The sequence below is a fragment of the Cariama cristata genome, unplaced genomic scaffold, assembly GCF_000690535.1.
Source record: "Cariama cristata isolate BGI_N322 unplaced genomic scaffold, ASM69053v1 scaffold4045, whole genome shotgun sequence".
NCBI lineage: Eukaryota > Metazoa > Chordata > Aves > Cariamiformes > Cariamidae > Cariama > Cariama cristata.
The window spans coordinates 29,955-45,344 of record NW_009617943.1 but is presented as its reverse complement, the minus strand read 5'-3'; the positions used below and the strand labels follow the sequence as shown (position 1 = coordinate 45,344).

The following is a 15,390-nucleotide window of genomic DNA, read 5'->3' as shown; positions in this document are numbered from 1 at the left end:
AGCAGCGGCTGCACCTTTCCACCCTCTTCGTTAGGGCCCTTTCCTGCCTTGGGGGTTCGTGGAGGTGGCAGCGTGGTGTGGGCAGAGCGCTCGGGGCTATTTTAGGTGTTTGGTGATAAGAGCGTGGGATTTGTTTGTGGGTTTGGTTGTGACGGTGAGCTGGAGAAAAGGAAAGATTCACAGTTTTTCTTCTTTCTTTTTTTGGTCTCGAAACAGTTGTGACATTTTCAGACTGTCCGCATTGTGTGTCACATGCAGTAAACTGTGAAATTAGGACTTTGAATTCACCTCTGAAAATAGTTCTGGTTAACCCAGGTCTTGAAAATAACTTGTGTCCTAGGTGCTTTTTTCTTGAAGGAAAATACATGTACATGGTCCTGTACGCTGGTATCCATACAGCGAAGGTTTCTGGTTTTGGCTAGCTTTCCGGAAGAAAGAGAATGTTTTTCTTTGGTAAAACTTTGCAGAAAGTTGTGATTACTGAATGGTTGCTGCTGGGTTGGAAAAGCGAGGGATGGGCTTTTAAAAGTTAGGTGCTACTTTGCATGTGTGGCGGTCTCAGTAGTAGTCCCGAGAAGTATCAAAGGTGCCTGCAATAGCTTCACTTCTCCTCCATTTTGTAGAGATGTGTATAAACGCACCTACTTTTCAGCTCGTCGATGCACGTATTCCTTCTTGGAAAGCTAACACAGCAAAGCAAAAAAAATTTAAAACGCGAAACAAACAGATTTCAGAGGTTTCCCTGCTGTGTTTTAGCAGGGGATAGACCCCAGGCAGGAGGAGAAAAACACACGTACATTTAATTATCCTATGCTAAATGATTTTATTCATTGAAAATACTGGGTTATGGCTGTGACTTTGGTTTGTGCCCTGCTGTTTGTGGCTTTCAGTAGACTTTCAAGTTTCAGTAACTCAAGTTACTGATTGTAAACTTATCAGCTGTCGCAGTGTCTGGCACCCCTGTGTCTTAACTGTAGACCCAGATATTGTTGAATTCAGTGCTAGGAGAGTTATGTGTGTTTTTCACTGCATTCTCTCTTCCGTATGGTAGGTGTGATGAAACATTGCTGCTACTGCCACTACAGCTGTGAATAAAACACAGGGGTGTTGGCATCTTTGTGGGAGGGTCATCCCATTGTTTTGTTGGGGTTTTTTTAACAGTACTTTTCAGAAAGCATCTTCTTTTTCCTTATTTGCTACTTGGTAAAAGCAAAGAAAGAGATTTGGGACAGTCTTAGAAAATGAAAAAATGAGAGCAGAGCAGAGATAAGTGTGCTCTAGATTTAATGGGAGTGGTGTATAACTACAGCTGTCTGAAGTGATATCGCAGCGTGCGCTTTGCCAGTCAGTGCCAGTAGGAAGGGGGGATTCTGCAGCTCTCCTTGTCCTGCCAAGGAGAGTCCACGCTGGTTAGCAGCACCAGTTGTCTGTCATAGATGATTTAGGACTAGATCTCGCCGATATATTCTGTTGGTAATGTTGTTACTAGATAGGTGTTGCAAATATGTTTCCAGTATGAACCGTTTCTGAGGTCAGACCTTCAATTATTGAAGGTTTTTGTAAAGGGCCACTCAAATTTGAGGTGCTATGAACATGTTAGTTAATACTGTGGCTCTGCATTTGAACTTACAAACTGTACAAGTGGGAGTGAATTTTTTTTTCCTGCCTGCAAAATGACTCAGGGGCATATAACTTTAATATTAATGACAATTTATAGATCTGTATGAAAACATGCATGCATTTGGTGGCAAGCTCTTCTCCTTTCCACTTTTTTTCCTAACAAAAATTAAAAGGCTCTTTTCTCCTCCTGTCTCCTTCCTTCCCCCGCCTTTAGTTGACATGCTGTGCAGTTTGGTTGAAATTACTGAGGGATGCAGGGACTTGGCATGTCTGCGTACAGGAATTTAAGTGTCCTGATGACACCACATATCAAGCTGCAGGAGAGACGACACTGGAGCTCCAGAAGTTCATGTTTTTCCAGTGGTTACACCCTGCAGGCTGTCTGCAAAATCACCTTGTCTGTGCGGACAGTGCAATGTCGTGCGTAAGTGTTGAGAGGTCTGTGTCTCTGTGCAGGAAGGGTGTGCACGCTTGTGAGAGGGAGCAAGAGCCCGCACCACAGCTCAACAGCAACACGAAGGCTGATGGAGTTGAAAAAAGGCCTCCAGACACCTGTAGCACATCTGGAGATCCTGATCTTGCCCCGGTAGGACCCGTATCTCATGAGTTGCACGCACCTGGGAGCTGGCCTTCAGGAGGACAGTAAGACAGCTAGTTACAGGGTAACTGATAAACGTAGCCTGTGTGAGGAAGCAGGGTCAGGAATTGCTGAGGGGTTTTCTCATTTCTTTGGAGGGCAGCAGATAGGAATGGAAATAATCTTTTGAGGGAAGATCTTTTTACAACTACCGAGCTTGTCAGATGCAGGGTGGTTTTCACATTAAACGAGTGGTGCAGCAGGTGGATGGAGTTGCAAGCAAGAGGACTTTCCTGGTTAGTGTGAGTGTGCCCGTAATACTGAACGGTTAGTGCTAACATGTGGGGCGCCTGTGTCTGCAGGCTTGCAGGCTGGAATTTTCTTGCTTTCCTGGGGCTTTGTCTCTCCTGGGTCTGTCTTGAAACCTGACCCTCTGTCTTCAGTTCCCTGCTGCGGTAGAGATGTGTGTCTTTGCTTGTTGCTAGCAGGTGGAGCCTGTGTCATGTAACAATGTTTTCAGTTTTTGTGGTTTTGAAAAAGAGTGATCAGCTTGTTCCCAGCTACTGTTTCGAGACTAGGATGGAAGGGGCAGGTGGAAGAGCACTGGTAAATAATGTGTTTGGCAGTTGGGCAAAATTATTTTGTTCTACAAAATCCCAATTTTACCATCATAAGGATTACATTTGACAGTGTTCATCACAAAATGAATTAAGTCTCTGCTAGTACCCTTTGAGTCTCAGCTTCTGTGTATCTCAGCAGACAGCCATTGACATGTGGAATAAATGTGTATGTGGAGTTTAAGAAGACTTCTGCAACAGTTTTGTGGACCACAGTCAAATATCTTCCAAGCCACTAGTTGTCCGTGACAGAACTTCTCTACCCATCTCCTTTGCTGGCTGCTTGTAGGTAATGAACAGAGAGTGGAAAATTTACTTCTTGTAGGACTCCATAGAAACTGTGCGTGTGGCAGCTGCGCTCTTTTCCTGTTGCACTGCCCGGGAGTGTTTTGCAGAGGGTTCCCCAGAATCAGAAGTATCACTTGGTTCATAGTTTGGAATAGCCTGGAGGGAGGAGATGTGCTGAGTGGATATCTTACCCCAATCTGCTGATCACAGGAGAGTCTAATAAAATTATTTTGGTTCCAGATCTTTCCTGAATTCACGTAATTCGTGTTGGAATAGGAACGTGACTTGGGTAGGTGTGTAGGTTCTTAGACAGTGTGAGTTTCTGAATGGCTGGCCAGACTTGGGCCACGTCACTTTGGTCTTTCTGTTCTATGTTTCTAAATTTAGCAACCTCTTTATAGCCTCTTAAAACAGTAAGGATTTGGCCTATTGTTTGTTCTCAATTCTGCTCTGCATTAGCATCCTGATTCACCTTGTACTTACTTTTTTTGTCTAGTAGCCGTATTCAATGTAATAGCAATATTTTCTAAAACCACAAAACATACATGAGAACGCCTTCTTGTCTTTCACTGATAAACCTGTTTTCGGTGCATCAGTGCCTCAGATCAGATATTCTCATGGTCCAACACGTCCTTTCAAAGAAAACTAATTTAGTTGTCAGTGACTTCTATCTTTTAGCTTCCAAAGTATGCAAATGAATGATGGCTCCAGTCTGCAGGTACCTGAGTTTAGGCTGCATACATCAGCACAGTTCGTGTTGAAGGAACATCTCATTGATGCTCAAAGGGTAAAAATCTGTGTTTTGAAATTTATGAACTTCTGAGTCATGAGAAACCAGACCCATAATCTACAACCATCTGTGATCACAGAACCGGTTGCTCAGTTAAGTTTCAAAGGCGTGGGTTGTGTCAAAGAGATACATGCAATATGTAGAGTAGGTCACCTTGGTGATGGTTTTGAAACACGTTCCAATTTCTGAATTTGTAGCTGCTGCATTAATTGGCAGGCAGGTTTCGGCTGATGCATCCTTTTGAGGATGAGCAGTCTATCAACAGAGAAGAGACCATTTGGAGCTGATGATAATTTATTTGTAAACATTTGCGAGATTTCTGTGCTTAAGCATGGAAAAAGCCTCAGCAATCTTAAATACTCTGCTTCCATTGCAGAGGATATTGCTGAGACATAAATGAGTATCTATTGATTTGATCTTGCCTTCTTGGTAGGTTAAATGTTAGGCATGGAAGGTACTTTGTTAAATATTCCGGACAGTGAGTAATGAGTGCAACAGTTTGTCAGTGGGAGAAAAGTTGTGCCTGTATCTTCTGAAGTACTGATATGCCTCTTCAGTTCACATAAAATACGTGGTCCCATTAATGAGTAGCAGCATTCGAATGAGATGTGCTTATGCAGTGCACAATATGAATCTGAAGCACACAGGCTATACCAGCTAAACCAAATATCTGTTGCTAGTGAAACTGCAGGTTTAGAGGATAAAAGGCACGTGGCACACTTAGCTTATGTAGATGTATGGAAATTTTTATTGCTGTGTCTCATGCTGAGCGGATGGAGGCTGTGTTCTGGCCAAGGAGGGATACTGGTGTTAGAGGGTTGGGTCAGAAGGCTGTTCATGAAAGTCATTTGCACGTGCCCATGGCTTATGTCCAGCATGGGTCAGTTCTGGCTCGGTTACAGCGTCACCTATGTGAGGTATGCTATGTTCTCACTGGAGAATGCCCTCTATTGTTTGTGACAGCTTGCTCTTGAATCGGATTCAATCCTTAGCCTACCTCTGGTCTTTCCCACAGTGACTCCAGAGGAACGAGGATGAGTGATGCTGGCATGTTACTGCAAGGAAGCACCCTCCTGGGGGTGTGTGTGGGATCTCTAGAAGGCCAATGATTAAAAACAAAGGAAAATTCACATTGCAAAACTGAAATGCTTTGAAAGCTCCAGCAGCCTCCTAACTACTTGTTTAGATACCAGAAGTCAGGTTTGTAGATGTATTTAAGTATTCATATACCTGAGTTCCTTATTTGTAAAACAGGGAAGCACATATAATCCTATCTGAGAGGCTGCAGGGTTAATACTCCAAGTACTGAGAGATATGGATACTTTCTCCAATGTTCGTGAATACTGTAACTATCGAAGGCAGTAATACATACATTTAGATTTGGGGGGGATGATGGAATCAAACAAAAATTATTGACTTTCCCTTTCAATAAAAGGTGAAACAAGTTGCGGTAGTTTTGTGGCTCCTAGTTGCTTACTAGTTATACTGATGTGTGTGCGGCACGTAGAAAGTACTGAGCAATTATAAGACACAGAGAACTTTATTTCCCTCTTGCAGTGTCAACATGTTGAGGAAAGCAAATGCTGCTTCTGGATTTCTATATAGCTCAGAAGGAAGAAAACATTCAATAAAAATCTTTTTAAAGAGTAGCTGACTAGGTGGTTTTATAGGTAGGAGCACAAGAGTTTTTAAAAAAGCCTTTTTATTGATTCAGTTGAATCACTGTCTGAAGGAAGCAAATCTGGTCAGGACAATAAAGGAAGAAATTCAGCATACCTGTAGGAAGATACCTTACTGAGTTACCTGTCCATCCTCTGCGTTGTGCTTGAATTTTCTCGCTGAACCACCTAGTTGAAATAAAACAGGAAAGGGCATTTGTTCTTTAACAGTAGCTCATGTTTTACTGTCTGTAACTTGCCTTGCTAGAACTCCTGACTTATGAGTGTACCTCTTGTCTCTTCAAGACTGCGAGCTAGAAGAGTTTCAGATGCCTAAATATGCAGCTAGAACCGAAACACTTTGGTCAGCTAAGACTACCCAGTATGAAAAATGAGCCAGTAGTTCACAAGCAGATTTCACACAAAGAGGAGGCTCTGCTGAAACTGTTTTACATTAGGAAAGCTGGAGGACTGATGTGAAATAGAGTGAGAAAGACCTCCCTGCCATGCTACTTCTGCCAGCCACTGTGCAGGACAAGCATTGCTAGATGTTGCACTTACCTGTGTGTTCCTTTCTGAACTTGTTGTGTTGGGGGAAAGAGAATAATCCCCAAAGTGCAGGGGAAAAATACAACCCCTCTTCCACAGGGCTGTTAGTGTGAATGGCTGTCCTGTGTGTGCTGTCAGGAGAAGAAGAGTTTGAAAGGAAATGGGTGGCTAAATTTTAGGCTTGCAGATCATTGAGTGGTCTCAAAAATTCCTGTTTGGCTGCCTAGGTATCTTAAGAGTTGCGGAAAGAGGTTCATTTGTTCATACATGTATATATAAAGAACAATTTTTGATCGCCCAGTGAATGGCAGGCCCCCTGGGACTAGTAAAGATGAAACAAGCACAAGAATTCCATTTGTTGGGGGAGGGAAGGGGTGATTGAATTGGGGATTGAACCGGGGATTCGGTCATCAAGGAGTTTTCAAGAAAATTCCAGAGGCAAAACCTCTGGAATAAGGCATAAGGAGCCTGATCTGATGTGGCGTAAGGAACCAGATCAGACTCTGTTTCTTCTGGCTCCAGGAATTTTCTTGGTGGCACTCTCAGCCGGAAGAATGAATCCCAGATTAAGACAGTCTTCTGGCAGATAAGAGAACAGAAATAGTTTCTAATCTCTGATCTTTGAGTACCTAGGAGCTGCATCTCCTGGTTTGTCTGAAAGAAATGCACTGTCATATCTGAGACTTTCAGTATGTGTGATTTATCTCATGAAGGCCTCTTACAGGCCTTTGAAGTAGCTGGAGGAGAGGGATTTGATTGGTTTCACATGTTCATGCCAAATCCCATGGTAAGTAGAAGAACTTGAGGTTATGAGATGTTGTGGTATACGTATTATGGAGCACAATAAATAATTGTCTGAACAGCTTCTTTTGCCTGTGGCTCTACAACTTGGGGTTGAATTTCGTTCTGTTCCCTGGCAGGTTCTGCCAACCTGTTGTTTTTTTTTTTTCCACATGCCCCACTCCCTGTAATCTTCGGTAATCTTTTTCTTCCTGGAGGAGCAGTGCTGTGCATTGCACATCTGACTGACTGTGAGACTCTTAACGCCCTGCCAGGTTTGTTTAAAATTCACCTATGGGTTAGCAAGCACAGACAGATAAGCTCTGCCTTGTTACATTGTCTCGTTTCTTTAGGAAGTTGAACTTTGTTTAAAAAACAAACACACAAACCCACAAAACACAAACAAAAAAAAGAAAATGCAAGGTTGATAAATCAAACTCTAAGAAATTTGGAAATGCTTGGATTTAAGTTGCCCAGATGCTTGCCAGGATTTGATCTGAATCAGCACCTTTTTTTGCTGTTGGACACAGTGGGAGGAAGTGCATACAGATTCACGTGCTTCAATTCCTTATCTGTGTAACAGCAAGGTATGTTCAGCCCTCTCCCAGAGGTTTCAGTATTTCAGGTATCATGGGATGTGGATATCTTCTGTGAATACGTAGATGTACAGGGATGGTGACTGTTCCATGTGGCTGAGCTAGGTCAGCCTGGAGTCCAAGGTATTTCACTAGTTCCCAGAATATATGTACTGTCTTGTATGTTGGTGATGAGGCTGCTGGCTAGCTTAGTGGCTAGCCTTTTCTGTACTCTGGTGTTGACATATTTTGTGCCTGTTGGCACTCAAGCTAAGAAAGAGCTTGAACACACTCAGATTTTCATGGCAGTCCAGTTGAGTTTTAGTTTGCTGTTGACAATCAGCTGGAAGAATTTTCCTAATGTTGACTGAATAACTGGAATTCCTGGGCATGTTCTAAGGAAAAAATAAAATCAAGAAACAGGTCTTCTGTGTGGGAAACTTCACCTCCAGTGGATCTTGAGCAGATCTAAGCACCCAAGAACAATATCTCTGAGAAGAAAGCAGTGTCAGACTTGCCTGTCAATGTGGCTGCCCAGTCTCTGATCTGACCGTGGGGTTGCTGTGCTGTGGCCTCCCTGCAGAGGCTGGAACCCTGCAATGGTGGAGCTGGGAACTGCAGCGAACCAACAGCTTTGCTTTTTGTGAAGGTTGTATAGATCAGATAAAAAGCAGTGCTAGCTAGCATGAGTAAACTTCAGAGAAGATCTCTCTCTCTCCCCCCGATATCAGACACATCATTTACCCAGTGGTGAGAATGGAATGAGCTTTTCTAAAATGTGACTTGGTGGAAAAAAATCGCTTGGTGCTTCTGTATAGAAGTCTATTCTTCAACTGAAACTTGTGGTTTACTGGTTTTTTAGGAGCACTCCCACAGGTGAGACATAGGTTTTCAAACCCCAGCAGGCCTTCAGCCAAGCTTAGAACTTCAGTTTGTATTTAGTGCCAGCAGAAAACCACTGCGGTATTTTGCACGTAGACCAATTGAGAACCAAGCCCAGAGCTGAGAATCAGAGTGTTGGTATACCCCTAACTGGTGTTGTAGATGGACAAATATTTTCTCCGAGGACAGTGTTGGTTTCAGCATCTCCAGTCCATACTGTCCCTTCAGTTTTGCTGCCGCACTTGTTCCTGCAGCTGTTTGGTCAGCTGAGCTTAGAATGCCTTGGTAAGGGGGGAGTGGGAAAAAAAGGTGGTGTTTTAACCTGAATCTGCTCTCCAGTCTGGTTTACTGCATGAGTCAACAAATAGTTAAACCAGTCTTTCAGAGACAGAACAGGATAAAAACAGGCGCTGGATTCACTTAAGCCTAGAAGGCTACCAGACAGCTCTGGCTGGGCTGGCTGGCTTGAGGTGTCCATGGGCCCGCGTGTCCCTGTTCAGGTTGTGGGTCTCGGGGCAGGGGTTTCCTTCTGCTGAGCTTATTTAGAGCTGTCAACGCCACACGTAAATCGTGGAAACACTGAAGGAGAAAAGAGCAGTTCAGCTTCACCTGCCGTTTCAGCTTACTCTGACATCCAAGTTTCCTTGGCTTGACTCCTTGGAAAGGAGGAAGGCATGGTCCTGGTTTAAAATTTATATTCATTATAGCAAAAGCAATGGAGTACTTGCATTACCTGTGCAGACTTCTCGCATGGTTTTGAATAAATGACCTGCTACAGAGACTCTTGGACTGTTTGCAGTGTGTAGTTTTTGTTTTAGCAAGGCATTTGCCACGCAGCTCAGGAGCTGTGTCTGTAGCAGTTGCCTGCTCGGGGCATGGGGCTCTGTTGGGTTTCATGGGGATTTTGCTCCAGGGAGCAGGCAGAAGCCAAGCTCTTGGCCACTCTGCATTTTTCTTGCCCAGCCTGCAGCTGTGATCTGCGATTTGCTGGCTGAGTGCTAGCAGTGGACAAGGGGAAGGCAGGAATTGCTGAAGTCCTTCTGTACACGCGCGTGGAGGGAGGTGTGCCAGCTGTCCGAATTACACTTGCGTGCTTCATGCTGCCCAGGCAAATGCTCTTTTATAAAAACATGTTTTAAGCAAAGCTAGAAAGCAGAACAACTCACTTGAAAACAAAGGCTAGAAACGAGTATACAGAGCGCTAATCAGACTCACAAGAGACTGTTGTGTTTGGGGAAGGGGAGTTGGGGGCTGGCTTTTGCCATCACATTTATGTGCTGGAATATGCCATCACCCAGGCACCAGCCAGCTTTCCTCAGCCTCACCTGAGCGTAGGGCAGGAGCCAAACTCAGAGCAGGGCTGCAAACGTATCGTATGAATAAGTTGGTCAGGACTGCTCTCCAGCCTAGTAAAATAAAACACTGTTCACATGTACTGTGGAAGAGGTCAGAGGGAAGTAACCCAAAAGACTGTAGTGAAGAAGCAGTACTTCCTTCTTCAAGTGCTTTGATTTTAGTGGGATAGCAGTGAGACTAGGCAGAATGAGCACTAGTCACGCGTGCAGTATCTTGTGCAATCCCCTTAGAGTACCGTCAAAGTCAAATCATAGCACTCTGCCAGCTTCAGGGAGAACTTCTGAACTTGAACAATATGGGTGGAAGAAAGAATCTTAAAACTAAGACATGGAAACCATTCACTAAGGGTTTGAAAACCCAATTCCCAGGGTTTTTCCACGCAGGTGTGATATTCATGTTCTGACCCTGTCATATTTGTAAATATATACATGGTAACATGATGCGGATCGACTAATGTGTGTGACTCTCTAGTTGAATATTAAGACCACCACTGCTCTCCTATTCCTTGTAGTGGTGAAGTCCTAGAAATATAGCTGATTCCTAAAATTTGCCTAAAAACTCTATTGATGTAGTTTGTTTGGATGAGACAGAACTGCTGATGTAGTTGAGCAAGATTTTTGCTATTCCTGAAACCTTTTTGACAACCATCCTCTATCTTCAATTATGAGTGATCTGGAGGAAAAAGGCATTTTTGCAGAATCTAAGACAGCAAAAAAAGCAAATTCTGAGTTCCCATTAAATCTACCCATGTTTATCAAGATACTCAGTGTGTGTGAGAACGATAGTCTGGATTTAGAGCCGACTCAAGAACAGGATTGAAACAGACTGATTTTACCCTACTGATGGGGGGTGTTGTGTTGGCTTTTTTGTTGTTTTGTTTGGGTTTTTTTAACAGGAGCAGAGTTGAAAAGGTGGCATTTGTGCATCTTCAGTTTGCTGCTTTTATTACTTTGACTTTTACTAGGCGTTGTAGACACACCTCTGGGGTTTTTTTTCCCCCCTTACAATTCTTAAATATTCTGGGTTATGCCATTAATTTTTAATTCTCTTCCATTCCTTCTTGCAGTTCTTGTGTGGTTGGTGAAAATAAGCCTACGCTTCAAGAGGAGCAACAGCCTGAGGTAGGGCTCGGAGCTGAAGTTTGTTTCTCAGTAGAATTGCAGGGAGGGTCAAGACTCTGAATCAGCCAGGTTCTTCCACTCATCCTGGTGGCCCTGGAAGGTCTGCAAAGTTGGAGGGTGGAGACTACCATTGTGAGACCTCTTTTAAATCAGAGGGGTGGGCGCTGAGTGCTATTTCTTTGCCACATTTAGGTGGTTCTTTTCAGGGTCCTTTTCCCTCCAATTGTGAAAGTTGAAAAGGGTCTTCTGTATTAATTGACTTGCAAGTGAGGAATTGCAGAAAATAGCCTAACCTATGAGCTTAAACCTTTAGGAAGAAAAACTGTTTTGTGAGTAAATTAAACAAACCGATCGTATAGGTCGTATAGGAATGATCTCACTGTACATAGATTAACTACCTTGCCAAGTTAAACTGAGGTGCTGTTTTTCTGCCCTTTCTGCTACTTTTCTTCTCCTTTCATATCCATGTGTCTGAAAAGGTTTTTTTGGTGTAATGGGTGAAGCTCAAGAAATTTTTTTTCTTATGAGATATAATATTTGTTCCTGTGTCCTGTTGGTAAATTTTAAAAAAGAATGTCAGACTCTTAATGTGGTACTTAGTGCTTTTCCCATTGCAATGTTGTAATGTTGTTATGATGACAAAGCCAACCTAATTAATTCCATACGTTACAGATGGATAAATTTTTCCAAAATATTTTTGTGACTACAGTTACATGTGCCAGCAGTAGAGTCAAGCCATATGTTGTGATCAAAAGCTGAGCTGGTGTTAAATTAGATTTGTGAATGTAATTGCAGTTTGCAGTGTAATTACGGTTTACAGTTGTCAATGAACAGACTTCTGCTTTGTAGTGAAAGGATGATATCTTGCTGTGAATGTTTTAAACTTTGAGCTGTAAAGCTGTTGTACTTTTTGGTCTTACTGCATGAAATGTATGATAAATTTTGCCTTGCCTTTTGTGGGGCCAAGGTAAGACATCCAGGATTTATTATCTGAAAATTACTGTTTGGCGTAATGAAACGCACAAGGAAATTAATTACTCTTGTTGAAAGCTCTTAACAATTGGATATGCTTTGTACAGTCCTGTTTTAAATATTACCAAGTTCAGTAGAAAGAAAACAGACCAGCCAATTCTAGCTAAAAAGCTGGCATCCTTCAGGAGAGCTTGGCTGCCTACTTGCTGACTCATTAATACTGCTTTTCATTAGGAAAATACTTGAATGTTGATGGATTCACATTCTGTCTCTAACTTTTTGACTTAATGTTGTTGAATTCCAAATTGTCCCAATAATCATCCTGATTCAACTTGAATTAATGTAGTTACCTAAAGATAGTTTATGGTTGAATTTTCCCTGATTCTTAAGTCTTTCTTTTCTGCACTAACTTTGTCTCCCTGGCTTGGATGACTGGGATTGTTTGAATTCTCTGCCCAGGTTTTAAAACTGGCCTGTTAGTTAAAAATAAGAAAGGTTTTGTTAGCCAAAGACCTGCCTCATATACATATAAATATATAATATTTAAAAGTTGGTCTTTGGGAATCTTTTCAGTTACCTTCTGATCCTTTAGAGAACAGAACTACGCAGATGCTTTGCATCCTTTTGACTTTGATTTCTGATTTATATAAAGTCAACAAACACGTAAACTTTATAAGATTGGGTGTGCATATTGTGTAATTACCTTACACTTATTCCAACAGAATAAAATACTTGAGCAGAGACTTTCAGAATGGATGTATGTATTGTTGTGAGTGCTGATTAACTTTGTCGGACTCCTGACAGACTAATGCTGACTGGTAGTTGAGTCAAATACACCATCTTATAAATGGCAATGGTATTATATTAATCAGTGCACGATTTAGTTTCTAACTCAGAAAACACTGTAGTAGTGTTAGAGATAAATTTGTTCTTTTATTCTAGAATCAGATTTTTTTTAAGCTCAATGTCATGTATAAATATTCTCTTTTAAAATAGGCGTGAAATAGTTTTTAATATGTTCTTTCTCATGCAGCTAGGAGAAAAATAGTTGTAAAACCACAGACATTTTGAACTGTTGGCACCGCTTAAATTATTTACTTGCTTGAATATTATATGTAGGTTCAAATTGAGCAAACTCACAAGAGGAAACAATTTCATTGTAATTCCCAGCCTCCTTTTGAATTTGTTTCATACAGGCTGCTGCAGATCCAATGTCCTCCTCTGATGCACCAGAAGATGGCCCAAAGGAAACATCAAGTGTATCGCAGAATATCTGTATGTTTCTGATTTGACTGGGGAGGGTATATCACGGTGGAAGTATATAAAGCTATACGTCCATGCTTTTCCTTACCTAATAAGGATGTGGCTGTTAGCACAAGAGAGAGATTCAAATGAGGTCATATCTTGACTTAATTTGTTCATGATTTGCAGAAAAGCCCAGTTGCGTAAACCAAATTTGGAAAGAGCAATGACGTATCGATTGTCGTTTTGCTACTCCCATGCTTTCAAAAGAAAGTAAATGGTTTTTGATTTAATAGGTATAGTCAACTATTGTTTTAAGCTTCGTCATTGCGCTCTAAGCAAGAGATGCTTAAGTACATGTTTGGTTCAGTGTTCTGGCATCTAGTGTTATGATGTTAAATCAGTTGTCCCAAGTGGAGTACTTTGCCCATGCTAGCATGATACTGTTCTGATACGAAGGCCAAGCTTGCAGGATGTGGGAATAGAAGTATTGCAGCCAAAACTGTCTTGTGAAGCCCAGGAAGAGTCTACGTCCTTATCTTTTAGTGGTAAGGATCAGATAATGACATTTCCTTTCTGAGGAGGAGAAAACAAAGACTTCTCAGGATTTGCTTTGTGTTTATTGGTATACCGTTGTGATGTTAATGCATACGATGCTCATTTTGAACAATAGGAACATTCAGAATGTGCGTTCTGGCAAATAATAGGCTCTGAACTACCTTAGGGCAAATTAGGGGGTTACAGCAACATTACTATAATGCTGAAGTTGCTGAATAATCCCTAGGGGTTGCAACTTTCAGAAATAACAGTCATGGGAGCAAAGAGAGCCTTGACTAAAGCTATGGGAAAAGCATTCAGACCTAAAGCAGCAGATTAATTTTTTTTTTTTGCTTTTTTCTCCGGATATAAAAGTTGGTTTAATAAAAACCATAGCTGCTCCTGAGAATATTTTCCTTGATTATGTCCTTAAAATATGAAATCTGGTACTGTGCTGTTATGGCAGTTTTTCTTCATGTGAAACATTATTCAGTCCAGTTCTGAATATATGTATGAGATGAAGGCTTGAAAAATTAATAGAAATTAAATCCTTTAAAGGCTCCTGAATACATAGAAACCACTTTCAACTGGGGGAATCTGAACCATAAATGACTTTAGGCTAGGAAAGTGTTTGGGGAAGATGTAGTGCACACTTCCTCATTTCTTATATTCTTCCTTAGATACCTACTTTTGACCATTGTGGGAGGCAGGATATTTGCTTATGTAGATTTTGGCTGCTCTACTATGGCTGCTTTTATGATTATGTGAATGATTGCTACAAATGCAACAGCCCTACCTCTTCTCCTTCCTTTTGCAGTCATGTTTTCCCCACCCCCTCCTTAACATCACCATCTGTTTTGGCAGCAACATGGTCTTAGATCCGACCGTACGGATTACAACACACCATATTCTCGGGTATTGACCATGAAGTAGTAGGCTGCTAAAATGGTAACTAAGAAGGATGTTGGAGGGTGGCTTTTGGTTTTGGTTTTTGTTCGTTTTTTTTTCACGTAAAATCTTGTGAGATAAGTGTTCGAGGGACAGATCTGGGGCCAGAGCCACACGGCTAAACCAGATTCGTTAAAACAAATGAATGTATGGTAGGAGGCTGTAATTTATCTGCATCTTTGACATCCTGCCTGCGAACTGTTCACTAACCTTTTATTTTTTTCCTGGGATTATGATCCTATTCCAGGCTTCTGGACCACTTGAGACCTCTGCTAACTTGTGCAGCAGCTTGCCCAAGAAAGAGAGTTGGTTGGAAACAAAACTCTGCTTTCCTACTTGATGCTTTTTTTTTTTCCTGAGATGTGTTTCAGCTTAAAGATGACTCATTCAAAGTTACTATATTTTCCATTGATATAAAACTGAAGCTTCTCTATCTCAGTTAATGAGCCTTTCTGGCATTTAACAAGCAACCGTGATGGAACTGATAGATCCTTCTATTTTCTGTGGCAAGCTTGACATAGCTGGACTAATCTCACATCGTACCTTTTTGGTCTTAAATAGTTTGTTGTTGAAACTAGAGAAGAATGATTGGTTTCCTGACCTGAATATCTCTTAAGGTTTAATTTTCAATTATGTACTGATCCCTGGTGTGTTAATCACAGAAAAGGCTGAGATTGGTACTGTAGGTATTCTGTATGTGCCAATATGTGCAGGTGGCTTTACCAGCACACTCACACCAGTGTACATGTGTTGCTATTGTTTATACAGATAAAATCCCAAAAGGGAACACTTTTGTTCTAGAATTTAAAAAATGCCTTTTTTTTTTCTTCCAATTTAGTGTATACCTTTTCTAAGTATTCTTTGCTTCTCTATCCGCC

At 41.6% G+C, this 15,390-nt stretch overlaps 1 protein-coding gene across 1 annotated transcript in view; it reads left to right on the top strand.

Moving 5' to 3' along the window:
• The first annotated feature begins 10,795 nt into the window (after positions 1-10,795).
• The window catches only part of TRABD (TraB domain containing), a 22,030-nt gene continuing 17,435 nt past the window's right edge, over positions 10,796-15,390 (top strand). Inside the window, exons 1-2 of the mRNA XM_009700665.1 lie at positions 10,796-10,813; positions 12,982-13,060. Of these exons, the coding sequence (XP_009698967.1) occupies positions 12,997-13,060 (64 nt within the window). The 5' untranslated portion in view covers positions 10,796-10,813; positions 12,982-12,996. The remainder of the gene's footprint in view (positions 10,814-12,981; positions 13,061-15,390) is intronic.